Source organism: Peromyscus leucopus, chromosome 20 (assembly GCF_004664715.2).
Source record: "Peromyscus leucopus breed LL Stock chromosome 20, UCI_PerLeu_2.1, whole genome shotgun sequence".
NCBI lineage: Eukaryota > Metazoa > Chordata > Mammalia > Rodentia > Cricetidae > Peromyscus > Peromyscus leucopus.
The window spans coordinates 32,548,266-32,564,847 of record NC_051080.1 but is presented as its reverse complement, the minus strand read 5'-3'; the positions used below and the strand labels follow the sequence as shown (position 1 = coordinate 32,564,847).

The window sequence follows — 16,582 nt, the reverse complement described above, 5'->3', positions numbered from 1 at the left end:
TGGCTTGTTCATTTGAGGGTGAAGGCCATGAGAACCAGGTCTGGGCTGAGGCATCCTAGTCTAGCCTGAACCCCATGCTTTCTCCTGTCTCCTGGTTCCTTGAGGCAGGCCCTTGACGGTCCCCAACTTGAGACTCCCTGATGTATAAGGGAGGGGCTGCAGGCCTCCTTCTTGGGCAAGTGCTTGAAGAATAAAGGAAGTCCACAGTTCTGGCTGGGCCTGGATAGGTCTGTGGCTGCCTCACACGGTTTTAACCTGTGGCTCCTTTTCTGTGGCTACATCTAGGGAGGAGTAAATGGGAATCACATTCAAAGCTCACTGTGCATTACACAGCTCCCTAAGATGCCTCTGGAGGAAAAGCATCAGGTGTGTTCTCACAGGGCTGGGCAGATTGTAGTTGAGATGAGTGTGCTTGTCTTCTGACCATCATATTTCTGGTGGCTGTGTATTTGCTCACATTGTATAGCATAGCATAGCTATACACTGTGTAGAGATGGAGTGCTTGGGAGAAATATCATGAAAAGAGAGCCTGCATGGATCTCATCAGGAGCTCATCAGGTCTTCTGGTAAAGACCAGAGCTGACTTCTGGCTTCAGTTGTAGGGTGGCCAGAAGCTGGGTAAGAGGTCACTGCTGCAGAATGGTACTCTCCAGTCCCCTCTTGCTCAGAATGCTACTCTAGCCCCGGGCTGGTGGTTGCAGGGATGTCTTCCCTATGGATAGTAAGGAACCAGCCAGTCTCATGTTGAACAAACTCCAGCAGCTACTGCTCTAGTACCAGTTTATTTTAACTGAGGATTTGGAATTAAGTTGAACATCCCGTGTGAAGTGGCCATAGCTCTCAGTAGAGGTCAGGACATACCATTGAGCTTCTAACTGACAGGGTTGACAGTAGATCTCTCTTGGTTGGGCCTTTCCTCATACCCAGTGAAAGCCAAGGGTACAAAGTCTGATAGACTAGATCCTGGAGGTCACAGTCTCTCTCGTAGGATTCCCGTCTCTAACCCAGATAGTGCCCAGCAGAGGGCTGGCTAATGAAGTGTGTGATGCGTAGGGCAGTGAGTGGCCAGGCAGACCGATCCCTGCAGCCTGGCTTCTTGGCAGGACTCTTTCCCTCCAAGATTGGTGGTTGTGAACTTGAATTTTAATTAAGAGAAACTGGGTTAAGTGCCTTCTGTGGCCTCCCACCACTGTGTTTATACTTACACCGCAGCTTTGGTCCCCTGACGGCGGCTCGCTTTGCTCACATTATCTCACTAATGAGCCCTCCGAGGCCACTGGCTGGCAAGAGTTATCCCAACTTGCAAGTGGAGAGACCAAGGCTCAAAGGGGCTCTGGTGCTGGGTGGTAGAATGGTAGCTGAGCCCAAGTGCATGGCTGCCTTCCCTGGTGCTTTTCTTTTTGGGTGGCTCCCCTGGGTTACAGGCAGTGCTGCAGGTGTCTTGGCAAGGCAAGCAAGCAAGCAGACCTCCTCTGGCTGTTATTCTGCAGTTCAGCTCTCGGGATACCTCCTCGGCCCTAGTTGGCTGGAGAAGAGTCTGTTACAGCTGTGGGATCCTGAGAGACTTCGGACCTTGCTTCCCTCACGAGCTAAACCTGGATAGGCTACAGGGCCATGGGCGCCAGTGGGGTCTGGAAGAGAAGGGTCACAGCCCTGTACCAGGCTGGATATGTTGCGCATACCTTCCATTTTAGCTGTCCTCTGGGGAGTGAGGACTGCTGTTCTGAAGGCCTCTGTGTACTCTATTGCTACATACCTGGTGCCCATTGCTTACTTTGCCACTAGAGGGCAGTGCATGCAGGCTGTGATCATGTGATAAGTAGTGTCTGATTTACATAAACATTACATACCACCAAAATGTATCATGAAGATTGGCTGCATACTGAGCCCTCTGGGCTCACCTGGCTGCTGGAGCACCAAGTTCCCTCCCTGAGGACAGTCTGCTCACATACAGCTAGGCAAGGGCAGTCACATCAAGGCCCTTTCTCAGCTTGTATGGTGCTTGAGCCTCCAGGGGTCCTGGGGTGTCTGGTAGACCTGAAAGCTTGAAAGGGTGGGGAGCAGTAAGGTGGTCTCTGAGGTCCAAGACTGACCTAACTTGGGTCTGTACTCCAAGTCACCAACCCTACAGCTGCCCCTTTACCTCTTGAACAGTAATTTCTACCCCATACAGGGGGCATGGTGAGGTTGAGACCACCCTCCTACATTCTCAGTGCAGGCCTCTCTGAGCAGTGGACAAAGAGAGGGTGCCATGAGCAGTAGTCCATGTTGATCCTATGACAGCTTTTGTCCTGGGGCATAGTTTCTACCATCCTTGGCAGAAACCCAAGTGGGTGTCATATACTGGTGCCAAGGTGCCAGGGCCCTGCACTGCTTTTCGAAATACAGTGATCCAGGGAACATCCCCAGCATGGAGATAGTCACCAGCGCCCAGGCTTGGAGACACTCTGCAAGGACAGGTGTGTGTTGGAGGCCAGTCCTCTCTGTGGCCCATTGGAGCTCATGGATTTCTAACCAGTGTGTCAGAAGTCCTTGGCTGTTGCTACAGAAGTGTGTCTATGAGAGGTAAGGGGACAGAGGTCTCCTGGCAGCTGGACCAGAGACACCCAACAACCCCAACTGTAATGTATCCCATACAGCAAGTGCTTTAGCTTGGGTTTAGCACTGACCACCAAATCTAAGCTTACTCTGGGCCATGTCTAATAAAGAGTTTGTTGTCTCTGTAGGTCCATGGTGCTGAACCGCCTGCGTCCAGCCATCACTGGAGGCGGGAAAGCCCCATCTGGTTCCCCTCGGTGGCGCAACAAAGGCTACCGCTGTATAGGAGGGGTTCTCTACAAGGTGTCTGCCAACAAGCTCTCCAAGACCTCCAGCCGGCCCAGTGATGGCAGCAGGGCCCCCCTTCGCACAGGTGAGATGCAGTGCTGGAGAATATGTGGGTGAGCACCGAGTGTCAGTGGGTCTCACTTTCTCTGGGCTCAGCTGTGGGCAGAGCCATATAAGGGACAAGGCCAGGGTCCTGGAACTCAGGGAGCTGAGAGAGTGAGTGCCCCCAGAGAACTGGATGGGCACAGGGCTTCAGCAGCTATCCCTTGGGAAACTGAAGGGGTAGCCAGAGTGGGGGCAGTGTCCCCTGGGAGTCTGAGTGGCGCTGGCCTCTTGCTTGACTGAGCAGCCAGATTTTCTGTGGGAGACCGTACAGGAGCACCTGTGTTTTGCTCTTGGACAAAGGATGAGCCAGGTATGGTAAACATGCCTGGCTGAGCGAACACCTGGGGCCACGGCACCCCTAATCACATTGGTGATGCCTCGCCAACCGTCTCTGGAGGCAGACATCACCACTGCTGCAAGCCCTGCAGCCTGGGGACAGGCTGAGGAGAAGGAAATGCTTTGGATCTGCTTATTGTACAATTAACTAGAAAAGTATTTTGGTTTCAGTCCAATCTTATCCTCTTCTTCGCCCATCAAAAAGCACGGCAAGATTATGGGTTGCTGTGGAATTCAGAGCTGTGCCCAGCTGTGCCCAGCTGTGCCCAGCAGCCCTATTCACTCACCAGAGGGGCTGGAAGGAGAAGAAATCAACCCGGGAGAAGGCAGTGCCAAGGGCATTCCTGGGTTCACGAAGATACAGGGACTATCTCATTTGGGGCAGCCAGATCTCCTGTGTCCCTGCCAGGCTGTGCTTGAGAGCCGTGCCTCAGGTTCGGAGCATCAGGTGCTGTTCTCTGGACAAGATGCACAGGGAACACAGCTCCTGACATTTATTCCTTTAGGGTGGGAAAGCCTGGTAAGCTCATTTAAGAACTGTGGGAATAGCCTGGGCTCCTGCCCTGACTCTTCCATGTCCTTGGGTCTCCACATCCCCATCAGTACCCACTGTAGTCTCCCTGCTCCTGTGCTTTTGCTCTGTCTCATATTCCAAACACTGTCGCATACTCCAGGCTTCCTAAGCACCAAGGCTTGGGATTAGGACTGAACCTTGGCCTTGGAAATAAACCCTCTCATCTCCTTCATTGACCACCATTACCTAGTGACTGCCACATGGTCCTGTCCTCAGGTACAAGGACTAGCCGTCTTGTGCTGAGTCCTGGTATACACTGTGTTTGGCTGGATGGACCTAGGGCATGGGGCTACCCCAGCCACCTGAGCTTCTTGTATCCCTCTTATCTGGGAGAGGTAGAGATGAGAGGTGTAAATTCTGCCAGGGCAGGCAGTGGTGTTGGACTTGGCCTCTCATAGTCCTTCACTGGGAGATGATGAGCTCTAAGCTACGATGAGGGCTGGGCAGCTTCCCTGTCCCTTCTCACCGGGAAGCTGTGTCTGTTCCTGTGGTCCAGGAACCAAGTGCCTTCCTGGCTCCCACACACAGAGCTTCCACATCACCGTGATATGAACAGTCTATCCCCCTTACTCTGGGCCTGGCTCTTTTGCCCCCCCTTTCTTGGCTATAGACCCAACTAAGAAGGAATTTCTTCTCCCATAAGTCCTTGCAGCCTTGTTTCCCAGTGCTCTAGCAGCCACCTAGAGCCTGTCTTCCATTTAGCCAGCTGTCTAAGGAAACATGATGAGAGCAGGGTGGGACTCCCTCCCAGGGGGCCTCTCTACCACTACTTCTACCTCTGTCCTTGCTCTTGCCAAGGCTTCAATCTGCTGCCAGTCAGGACTGTCACTGTCCCTGACCTATCTACCTAAGCCTTGGCAGCCACACTCTAGGACCTTTCTGGGGCTTGCCCTTTCTCTCCTTGGGATGGGATGTGGGGCGTGTTGAAAGACACAGGCTGGCAAGACCACACCCTTCCCTCTGAGCCAGGGGAGATGACCAGTGAGCTGGATAGCACCTGCTGCCTGGACACCCCCCACATGACCCCCACCCCACAGTGAGGAAGGTAGATTGCTCCCAACAGTGCACTACCGCTGACTGGCCCACTTACACTAGTCATAATTAAAGAAATAAATTTCCTTCTCTAGTGTCAGCAAACCTTTGACTTCACAGGAGGGATGGGGCACCAGCTCCTCTCCTGGCCACCCCTCCAGGCCCTCAAGGATGGAGTCAGCATTAGCCATGGCTTTCTTGGCTTTCTGAAGTTCAGCCCACTCTCCCAAATCTACTTGCTATTCAGATGGCCCAGTTCCTTCACCCTTGCCCTGAACTTTTGCCTGGGACCTGTGTCCTTGGTTGGCTGGACTTGCTGAAAGCACAAAGAGCCTGACGATCCCTTCAGTGAGGGACAGAAGTCTCAGACTACAGGGCTAGCCCTGGCTTCTTGAGGGCCTCCTGGCCGAAGTGAAGCAGGTGTGATCCGTAGTTCTCTGCTGCTGACTAGCCACCTATATGTTCTTGGGCAAGGGAGGTCTCTGCAGCTTTTTCTTTGGTTTGTTTTTTGACACAGGATCCTTCTGTTATGTAGATCTGGCTGTCCTGGAACTCACTCTGTAGACCAGGCTGTCCTCAAACTCACAGAGATCCACCTGCCTCTGCTCCTGAGTGCTGGGATTAAAGGCATGCACCACCACACTGGCCCCCTGTGACTAATGATTTGTGCCCTGCCTTCCCCACCCTGGGTACCAGGAGGTCACATTAGAGGGGCATGCAGGGAAGCCTTGTCAGCTGCACTCTAAGGGTGCAGAGCTGCCAGGTCATGGAGACACTACTCTCTGTGACTTCCTCTGCCATTTTGGTTTTCTTTCCAAGATTGCAGCTCTAGGTGCCTTTGTTGAATGTGCCCTGCCTGGACCTGGCAGGCTCTCAGCTGAGTAGACCTGAGCTTTAGGAAGCCCTTGCTCCAGCCTCCTGGGAGCAGCTAGACAGCTCAGCAATGGAACTGGGGACAGATACCTGAGCTCAGCCCCTTGTTTGCCTGGTGGGCTCTGCCAGAATGATAAGCCAAGTGCTGAGGAGGCTTTGACCTCTCCGAAAGATGAGCTCCCTTTGAGGACCAGGGAACAGACAGGACACTGAGCAAGGGTGGAGCTGGACGGAGCCAGTATTTATTTTGGGAAACTCCAGGAAGTGAAAGTGCTCCGGAGTGCACAGCAGAAGCAGCACCTTCTGCTCCCAGGTCAGAGTGTGCTGGAGCTTTTTGCACCTCTGGTTGCTTCTTTTCAAGCCAGCTACTTTATGTGCATTTTTAACACTGCAAAGCATTTGGAAGGTGCCTTCCCATCCTTGTCAAAACTCCCACCGTGAGCCCCACGCTGATGTGATTTTAAAAGCAGAAAGTGGAAAGATGAGAAAGCTGCTCCCTACCAGGTCCTGACAGGTGGCACGTGATGCCCACGTGTCTCTGGCTGGGAGCAGATGGTGCCAGTGTCACCAGCAGGCTGGGCGACAGCCCGGGAACCGGTGCTCATTGACAGACTATCACATTGCACGTCACTGGTTACGAAGACTGGCAGGTGTGAGTGTGTGTCTGTGCCACCTGGACAGTACTCCACTGCCACCCTAAGGACAGGTGTCCTCGGCTAGAAATAGAGCCACCCTAAGTTCTTCCTTGCTTCTCCACACCCCGAGACCCTTACCCCACCCTTCCTTTCCCTTAGCGCTTCCTCCTCAGGCCCTGCAGTCCTTCCTAGGCTCTCAGCTCCCTGTCCCTACGTTGAGGCCTCGTTCATGCCCCAACTGCCTAAGCCTGCGTAGCTGTGCAGTGGAGTCCCGCTTCCCGCTGGGACCCATGGATGCCCTTTTTAAACTCAAGGGCACTGAGGTTAAGTGTAGGGCAGCCTCTGACCAGAGAGCCCCCAGAACTCCAGGAGGGTAACGTCTGCCCTCACAGCTCGTTTAACAGACTCCTCAGGGACTTGCTAGCAGCAGACAGGGTTTTCCTAGCAGGCCTGGTCTTGCCTTGGGCCCAAAGTCCCTAAGGTACCAAGGTTCAACATACCATCCACCCCTGTCTAGGGAGGATTTTAAAAGGGTGTGGGGGCTCTCAGGGCCAAGTAGCTTACAGAGTACCCAGGGGAGAGGGTCTGAGTTTCCAAGCAGTGAGACATGAAGGGCTGCCGCGGGTCTGGAGCAAGGAGGGAGGAGCGCTGCTCTGGAGCAGATCACGGGTGCTCCGATCATAATAGAGCTGGTCGTGTGGGTTCAGGCTCTTGAGAACATCCCCTTTTAAAACCTAGATGGCTTTGTCATCACCTCAGGTCCTCAGAACTTCTGAGTGATGTCACACTTGTGCCTCTTACTGCTGTATTCATTTCAGCAGCTGCTCGGTAGGAAATCGGATCTGCTCTGGGAAGGGTCATGTGTGTATTTGAGGAACCAGGGGAAGCCATCCTGAGCAGGCCCTGCCCTGCCTGGTGTAATCCTGGGCTTGGCCTCTATCTTTAAAAGGCAGGCAGAGCTGTGTGGTGAGCCTGGGCATCCTCCACGTGGAAGCCGTGAGGCTCTCAGGGAACCCCATTCCCATCCCGTTGTCTTCTTGCCACATTGGTCACCTCAGAAAGGCCAACTGGATTTTGGCGTTGGGGAGTTTGAGGACTATGAAAGGGAGGGAGGGAGCCTTCCAACTTTGAAGTAACAAGCTCCACCCTGTCTGCAGCCACTGTGCAGAGCTGCAGGTCGTATTTCCAGCTGTGCCAACACATTCATTTCCCCCCCACACTCCTCCTCCCCTTCCTCCTCTTCCCCCTCCTCCTCCTCCTTCCACCCTCCTCCCTTCATCCTTCCCTCTTTTCCCTCCCCCTTCCTCCTCCCTCTCTTCCCCTCCTTCCCCTACTCCTCCCCACCCGCCCCCTCTGCCCCTCTCCTTCCAGCATCCTCCCCCACCCTCCCCTCTTTTCCCTCCTCTCCTCCCCTCTTTGCTCTCTTCCTCTTCTCCCCCTCCCCATCTCCCCCCATTCCTCCTCCCTCCTCTTTCTTTTTTAACAATCCTTTAAGTCTAAGAAAGCCGTCTCTCTCCTGTACAGGCCCATTTTCTCTACCCTGGTATGAGTAGCCCCCTCTGTTTCCTTCCCAGGCTCTACAAAGTTAGATGCCATCACCCTTTGCCATTTGCATGATGGCCTCCTTGGTAGCCAGGCCAGGGACAGAGCCTAGAGACATGTCAATGGGCCAGTCACTACCTCAGCCCAAAGACCTGCCCCATGAGCCAACTGGGCACTAAGGAGCAGAAAACTGGGGAGCCAGTAGGGAACCAGAAAACACCAAGTCAATCTTAGGGAGCCTGGCTGGTTGGAGACATCGGGGCTGGCAGGCTCTTCTAGGCCTTGACCCTGGCATGCTCGATCCAAGGCTGCCCACCCTCAGGATAACCCAGACACAGGACCCAGCACTGTCCCGCTCTTGATGCTGTGTCCCCAGAGGGAAGGGCTCCTGGAAGAAGCATCTGTGCCTGAGCTAAGTTTGAGGGGACTTTGCCTGGATGGTTTGGCAGGAAGCAGGTGTGAGTCATCCAGGGAAGGGCAGGGAAGGGTTACAGTTGGACTGTGGCCTAGTGTGACCTGTCCCTTCTCCCTTAGGACGACCGGACCCTGCCACCAGCTGCAGTCGTTCCCTGGCCAGGTGCGTCCCTTGAGGCTGGGAAGGTAGGGGCTCCTGCTCACTCTTGGGCTCACAAACCTCTCTCTGTGTGCAGCCGGGCCGTCCAGCGAAGCCTGGCCATCATCCGGCAGGCGAAGCAGAAGAAAGAGAAGAAAAGAGAGTACTGCATGTACTATAACCGCTTTGGCAGGTGTAACCGTGGCGAGCGCTGCCCTTACATCCATGACCCTGAGAAGGTGGCCGTGTGCACCAGGTGCCCTGCCCAGCCTTACTGACAACTTGGGGGGTTAGTGGCAAAGCCTGGCACCAGCCCTCCCCAAACCTCCCTATCCCATGCTGCAGATTTGTCCGAGGCACATGCAAGAAGACAGATGGGTCCTGCCCTTTCTCGCACCATGTGTCCAAGGAGAAGGTGAGTACTGTGTGGTCAGCAGGCCTGCTCTTCCAGACATTCCTGGGTGCCATCCAGCCTCCAGACAGATTGTACGGCATAGTTTTCCTTGGTCTTAAGTGAGCAGCTCCCGCCTGCAGTGTCCACAAGCTCAGGTAGTCCTCCAGCTCACCCCTTCACTCCCATGGCCCGGCCGTGCTGTGCTGCCTCTTCCTCCTGCTGGAAGAAGCACCAAACCTGGGGTCCCAACATAGCACATGTGAGAGTCTCCTCCTCCCATCACCATCGCCCCAGGTCCTATAATGATGCCAGGCTGCTTCCCACCTCCACTACAGGAACAGGGGAGGGAAGCCTCCTAGATGCTGCTGTAGTATGAGGAGGTCAGGGTCTTCTCTGTCTCCTGTCCCAAGGCTGCCATGGGTGGAGTAGTGGTCAGAAAAGCCATGGTAGCACAGCTAAGATTGCAGTGCCCAGGTGTGCCCCAGCCTGGAAGGATGGCGAGCACGGCAGCCAGGCCCTCACCTAGACCCACTGACCTCTGAGAAGACGGCCATGAGGGTGAGGCAGGGCCTGGGGCCAAGGCCGCAGTGCAGAGGAGGCGGGTGGGTGAGGCCTGCTGCTGCTCCGACAGCTTTTCCCCTTGAGAAGCTTGGAGAGAATCAGCATTTTTCTCCCTAATCGAGCTTCGAAACTCTGTCGTGAGCAATTTGGAAATTCACGTCGAGTTTCAGGTTCATTAAGCGCCAGCTCCAAAGCCCGTGCGCACTCCAAGCTGTCTAATGTGTGGGCCGCACCAGCGCCCTGAATTAATGTTATTGTTATTTGTGTGGACGTGGCGGGGTGCAAACAAGGTTAATTGAAATGAGAACGCAGTTTCCTCTTGGTAACGGCCCCGCTCTGACAGCCAGGAGGAGCTCTGTTTGGTGCAAGAGTTGGCTTTATTACCCCTTTTTATTAGAGCTAATTTGGGCTCTATATCAAAAACCACATTAAGGGAATTGTCTCCAGCTTCACCACCGCCAGCCCAAACAGGGCCCCCAGCCCCTCTCCCCTCTGTGGCTGCAGTTAAAAGACAATTAAAAATAAACTCTTGCTCAGTAAATCACCCTTTGTTTCTTTGATTTCCCCTCCTCTCTCTACTCCAGGGCTGCTGCCCCAGCCTCTTCCTCCTTGGCCTCCCTCAGACAGGTTCCTGCCTTCCCCTCTCCCACCTTGCCCCAGAAAAGTGACTTTTTAAAGCCCATGGATTCCTTGGGTCAGGAAAGTACTCCTCAGAGCCACTGCTAGTCCAAGTGTGGGACATGTGTCAGCAGGCTGAGATGTGCATTTTGAGATATGAGTGACCTCCTGGGGCTGAGGAGGATGTGCTGGGTGAGGACAGTGACAATGCCCTTTCTCCAAACAGTCCAGAAAGGGCTGATGATTGGCCCGTGGAAGGGGAAGGAGCAAAGTTGCCTAGAAAATTCAGAGGTAGCCTCTCCCTTGTATGATCTCAACCCAGGTCCCGTTGCCCATCGTCCCCTCCAGGCCCACACCGTGGTAACAAGTAGCGGTTGTAGCTAGCTGTCTGTCATCAGGGCTGTTGGAGCTCTCCACTAAGAAAGGAACAGGGTATTTATCTAGCTCCTGGGCTGAGTCACTTGCCCAGGCCTGTCCACTCACAGCTGCCAGGGTGGGTCCAGACTTTCTGCTCCAGGACCCAATTTACTGATGGGCTAGACCTTGGTGCTACCATGTGGCCAGTGCCTGACCTGGTGTCCTAGATGTCCAGCTCCAAGTCTGCCCCACCTAGATAGTAGAGCTATGTCCCAAGGCTCCCGGGATATACCAGGCCATGGGTTGGTGGTCAGGAGCCCTGTGTACTGTGTTCCTGGGTAGGGAAGAGCACACCCAGGAAAAGCCACTGCTGCAGACTGCCCGCTCCATATCTTCATTTGTGCAGGGTTAGAACAGAAAAGGGAAGCAGGGGTTTGATGTGGGAAGATGATTCCCTGGACCCCGGCTGCTGCTGGCTGGCTTGGTGTGTTCATTCTTTGTGGGGTTTTTGTTTGTTTGGTTGGTTTGGTTTGGGTTTTGTTGGTTTTTTCCCCTGGAATCTCTCCACACAGCCCTGGCTAGTCTTGAGCTTACTATGTAGACCAACCAAGCTGGAACTCACCAAGATTCACCTGTCTCTGCCTCCCAAGTGTTGAGATTAAAGGTGTGCACCATTTACAACCCAGCTTTGTGTCCATTTCTCCCTCCCCCCAGGAGGACCGTGGTGAGGGTCTTGAGGAAGGATCTGAGTGGCTATTGTCCAGCCATGGGACCCTCTCGGGCCTGCAAGTCCTGGTGTTTTTACTTGTAAAGTGGATGTGGTGCAAAGGTACAGACTTTGGGACCCTGACCTTTCTCCCCTCCCACAGATGCCTGTGTGCTCCTACTTTCTGAAGGGGATCTGCAGCAACACCAACTGTCCCTACAGCCACGTGTATGTGTCCCGCAAGGCTGAAGTCTGCAGTGACTTCCTCAAAGGCTATTGCCCACTGGGTGCAAAGGTGAGGGGGCCCCGGGCGGGCACGGGACAGGCTGGTAAGCGGTCTTCAGGACTCCTCCGCATTGACGTCGGTAGTCTCGCACAGCCTTGAGGTGGTCACTGTAATTCTGCCCATCTCGCAAATGGCTCAAATGGCAGATACTTGCCCAGGGTCCAGCAGGGCAGCTAGCACCCCAGGACCTCATACAAGGGCAGCAAGGGGTTTATAGTAGAGCCTACCCCAATATGGAAGGGATAAAGTAGCTGAGATAGTGAAGCCCGGGGAGACTGCTGTGGGAAGGCCAGTAGTGACGGAAAGAGATGTCAGAGGTTGGAAGTTCTCCAGGACCAAAGGAGCCGTGTGAGCTGTGTGGCCGCCTGCTTCCCTGAGATGCTGGGGATATATATATATATATATATCCCACTTCCATCTCACCTATGGTGGAGTGGAGGGCTGCTGGTTAGGGTGACCTAGGGCTGCATCCCATATCCCAGTGGAGGTACGCAGTGTGGAGTTAGGGTTGGGAAATGGGTAGGAGGGCTGGCACCATATCCCTGAGGAACTAGCCTGCTGCCTCTTCCTAGATGTCCAAGACTACCTGTCTGGTTGCCCAGGCAGCTCAGTCCTACCTGTTGACTTTTAGGAGAAACTCCCCTTAGCTGAGCTAGCGTGATCTTACCAACTGCACAGCTGCAGGAGAGCCCTGGAGATCTAGTCCTCTTCGCCAAGCCTCCCATACCTGAGCTCCTCATACTGGGGTTCTGTGCCTGAAGTGGGCCTAAGCATGGCTAGGGACTCTTGGAGAGGGCCCTTCAGTCCCTGGTATCTAGTGAAAAGCCATGACACACGACTCGGGCCCATGGAACGCGCCTTTGCTGTCTTTCCTGTCTGTGGGTCCCCACCCTCACTTCCAGCCTTGGCAGTGGAGTGAAATCAAGGCCAACGGGCAGTGTGGGTTATGTCAGTGCCAGGCCAGCCCCTGTCCCAAGAACCCTTCCGAGCTTCACATCCCGGGGGCACCAGAAGCAGTGTATGTGCCCCATCCTACCTGGGCACAACCCTCTAAAGCTGCCCGAGCTTCTGGATACTTTCTGTCTTTTATCCTGTCCACCCACCAAAGTGGCTCGAGTCTTCCTTCCAGAGGACACCAGTGGTGACTTCCTTGAGCCTACTGATGCTTCTGTATTGCTACTGACAGCGTGAGCTTGACAGGAGCTGTTGGGTCACCTTGAAGGGCACTGATCCCTGGCAAGGAAGTCCTTCCGGGGAGGTGGGGACTGGCAGGCCTTGGCAGGGGCACTGCTAGGCGCTGGCCCAGGTGAGGGGCAGGACCCCATGGAGGCTGCAGCTGATTATTGTAAAATATTCCAATTTAAATGAAGATATCAGAGCGATATTTAAGTCCTGCTTCTATTAGTGGAAGTGCTTACTGCGTCCCTTTCTGCGTGTCAGCGCTGCGTCCCTGCCGCATGATGGATAGCAGCTTGTAATTATATATGGGGGAAAGCGCTGAGCAGGCCGGATCCAGCGGGAGGGGAGGTAGCAGCCTGGGCCTGTGAGGGTTAATTTTATTCTCTAAATAATATAAAAAGTGCTGAGTCGTCACCTTGCGCCTGAAGTAGAAGTCCTCAAATGGGCCCTAGAGAGTTTATAATATTCCACTGAATCAAGTGAAACTGTTAACCTTGCTTCATAAAGCCAGGGCTTGTTAAAGAGGCGCGTTCCCTTTCCTTTTGAATAATTTAGGCTGGGAGTAAGTCTCTGCTCCTTCCCTTTCTGGGGGCCATGGGGCTGCTCCAGGTCTTACCACTCGGGGTAGCCTCTGCCAGCTGGCAGACCGACTCTCCTGGACCTGAGGACAGATTGGTGACGGCAAGCTAGGGACTGTTTGTAGAACGCCTCTCACTGTCAGGGTCTGGTGTATCCTCACGCTGGAGTAGAAAGTGGCCAGTGTGTCACTGTGTCACTTCCTCCCACTTCTGCTTGTGACCTAGGGCACACTTTGATCACTTGACGGATGCGATGCCAGCTTTGCCTCAGCGTGTATCTCCTTAGATCATGAGTATTCTGGGTAACGTGCCCCAGGGCACAGAGCTGGCGAGTCTGTCTTCTGTATATGTATACCTGTGCATTTGGGGGGTGCGTGTGCATGTGTGTGCCTTTGGGCACCATCCATTTGTGTGTGTGTGCATGTGTGTGGAGAGTGTGTGTGCATGTGTCCCAGCTTTTTCTCCCTCTCTGCTGAACCTGCTCACAGCTCTCCACTCTAGCCAGTGCCTCCTGCTGTCACCTCCTGCATGTGCTGAGGCCTGTCCAGGACCCCTGGCTGCAGGTTTCAGCACTGTACTAATCCGTCCCCTGACCTTCTTGGCTACTGAAGCGCCCCAAGTCCTCCCATAGCATCTTTGGTTTTCCTGCCCATTGCCACACATTACCTGTGCCTTGTAAAGGGGCTGCCCTTCAATCACCCCAAATCTTTATTTTGGGGTGCAACCCTTCTATATTCCCCATAATTTATGAGTCTGTTGAAGGGCCTACCTTCATCCGTGATCACAGAGAGCTCCCATATTTGGTATTGCTGGCTCCTTTAGTTGTGCTGAGGTGGTTGTGGGTAAGGGTCAGACTCCAGTCCAGCCTGCCCTGCCACTTGTAGCCATGACCTACACAGGTCTTAACCACTAGGGATGCTTCTTTGTCTAGGGATGAGGGCTCTGCCTCCCACATGGGGCTGTGATGGTAAGAAGGGCCATGTGATGACCGTCTTGTGCAGACTGTCGTGTACTCTCTGAACTCTATTGTTGATTTGCTTGTCATGTGAGGCCGTTACGTAGTGTGCTTTTATGTAGTGAGTGTATTTCTCAAATGAAACCCTAATCTGTCCTCTTGCCCTCTGAATGTGGAGGCTTTAGAGGAAGTAACGGATTCATTGAGACATAACTCACAACGCACTAGGTTTTAGTGTCACAGCTTTTGGTATATTATTTTTTGTTCCTTTTTGGTGCTCGGGACCGAGCCTGGGGCTTCATGCACACTAGGCAAGTACCCCACCATAGAAATAAGTCCTCGTTGCTCATGTTTGGTTTGTTTGGTTTGGTTTTTTAATTATGGCATGAAATGAAAAAGAAACGTTGTGATCCAGAGCTGGGATGTGACTCCTTGGTAAAGCACCTGCCTTCCATCAGGAAGGCCCTGAGTGTGAATCCCAGAGCTGTGGAGCAGATCTGCGGCATACCACGAGTAGCGGTGCTCCTTATCCTGGCCATTCTTAAGGCAACAGCTCTGTCTTTAATTCAGTTTACGGTACTGAGCCAGGACACACACCTGTAATCCCAGCACTTGGGATGCAGAGGTAGGATCAGTGCAAGTTATGCTCAGTCTGGTCTACACCCCGAGTACTAGGCCAGCTAGGGTCACACACAGCAAGACCTGTCTCAAAAGTAAGTACATAGTCACAGTAATCTGCAATTACCACCACTGTGAAATATTTTCAAAGCTTTTTCAGCACCCCAAACTGAAATACTGCAAGTACATTAAGCAGCAACTGTCCTTTCCTCCCTGTCCCCAACCCGGCAACCTTGTCTAGACATTTCACATGATAAAATCAGTGTTTGTTCCTCTGTGTCTGGTGTCTCGGTTCTTTTTCTCAGCATAGTGTTTTCCGGGTTCATGTCACAACATATATAAGAACTTCATTCCTTTTCATGGCCACATAGTATTCCATCACATGCATGCAGGCATTCTGTCCATCCCTGCATGTCTGTAAATAGACATGGCTTAGTGCCACCTTTTGGCTGCTGTGAAGGATGCTAGAACACTGGCATACAAGTATCTGCTTTTACTTCCTTGCTGGATCATATGTCAATCCTATATTTGTCTTTTTGTAAAGCTGCCAAACTGTGTTCCATGGTAACTGGACGACTTCACATTTCCATAAACAGGGAATCCTCCCCACCGCATGTTGTGAACTCCTTTGTTAACGCTGATAACAATTTTATATGGGTGTCTTGGCATTTTTGAAACAAGATCTGTCATCTGAAGACAGACAAAATGTTACTGCTCCCATTTCAATGTGAAGGCCTTTTGTTACTGTGTGAATAAAGTGGCAAAAGTGGACATTCCCCTCTTGTTTTCCGCCACTGAGCATGATGCAGCCTTAGGCTTCATATGAAGTGTGATGTTGTAGTTTCAAGGTAATGCTGACCTTACGGGAGAAGTTTAGAAATACGTCCTTCTTTCCGGTTATGAACGGTTGAAAAAACTCAGGCCTAATTCTTTGTTAAGTGGTGTAGTAGAACTCCGCAGTGGAGCCTGCGGTCTGAGGCTGTTTCTGGAGAGGTCTTTTTACTCAGTGCTCTGGGATAGAGAGTGAGTTTTCCAAAAGTGTGTTTGGCTAGAAGTTCTATCATCCCATTGCTCTTTGCACAGAAGAGCTGTTTCGTTGATCTTTCTCTATTGGTGTTTTTCCCTTTTCAGATTCATTGTTTTCTGTTCTTTTTATTACTTGCTTCTGCTTGCTTGGCATTTATTTTGCCCCTTTCCTCTAGGTTCCTGAAGTGGGAGCTTAGAGTACCGTGAGGTTTCCCTTTTTCTGAGCATGTTTGCTTAGCTGTGTGCCCAGCACTGTGGTGCTGTGCTCTCCCTCAGGCCTCCTCCTGTCCCTCCTGCTGCTGCTTTCTGACCAGGGCTAATCCAGAAGTGCTGCTCAGTTTCCAGGAATCTGGAAGTGTTTCTTGTTGTCTTTCTGACCTTGATTTCATCTCCTCATAGTTAAGAATATACTCTGTATAATTTCAGTATTTCTCTGCTCCTGTCCCCACCCAGCTTGGACTCAAACCCATGCTAGGCAAATGCTCTACACTAAGCTACATTTCATCCCCAGCTGTTTCAGTTTCTTATGGCCTGTTTGTTTGTTTGTTTGTTTTGGGTTTTTCAAGACAGAGTTTCCCTGTGTAGCCCTGGCTGTCCAGGAACTTACTCTGTAGATCAGGCTGGCCTTGAACTCAGAGATCCGCCTGCCTCTGCCTCCCGAGTGCTGGGATTAAAGGTGTGTGCCACCAACGCCTGGCTCTTTGGACCTGTTTTGTGACTCCGAGAGTTGTCTGTCTTGGGTATTTTCTACAGGATGGGAGAGTGCAAGCAACAAGACCCAGCTTTCCTTCCTAGCTGCTGTTTTCTTACCAAAACATGTGGCTTGCT

The 16,582-nt window shown here is 52.8% G+C and overlaps 1 protein-coding gene across 1 annotated transcript in view; it reads left to right on the top strand.

The window, feature by feature from the left end:
• Zc3h3 (zinc finger CCCH-type containing 3) overlaps positions 1 to 16,582 on the top strand; it is an 80,336-nt gene that overhangs the window by 53,400 nt on the left and 10,354 nt on the right. Inside the window, 5 exon segments of the mRNA XM_037197562.1 lie at positions 2,727 to 2,911; positions 8,458 to 8,500; positions 8,574 to 8,732; positions 8,822 to 8,891; positions 11,276 to 11,407. Of these exon segments, the coding sequence (XP_037053457.1) occupies positions 2,727 to 2,911; positions 8,458 to 8,500; positions 8,574 to 8,732; positions 8,822 to 8,891; positions 11,276 to 11,407 (589 nt within the window).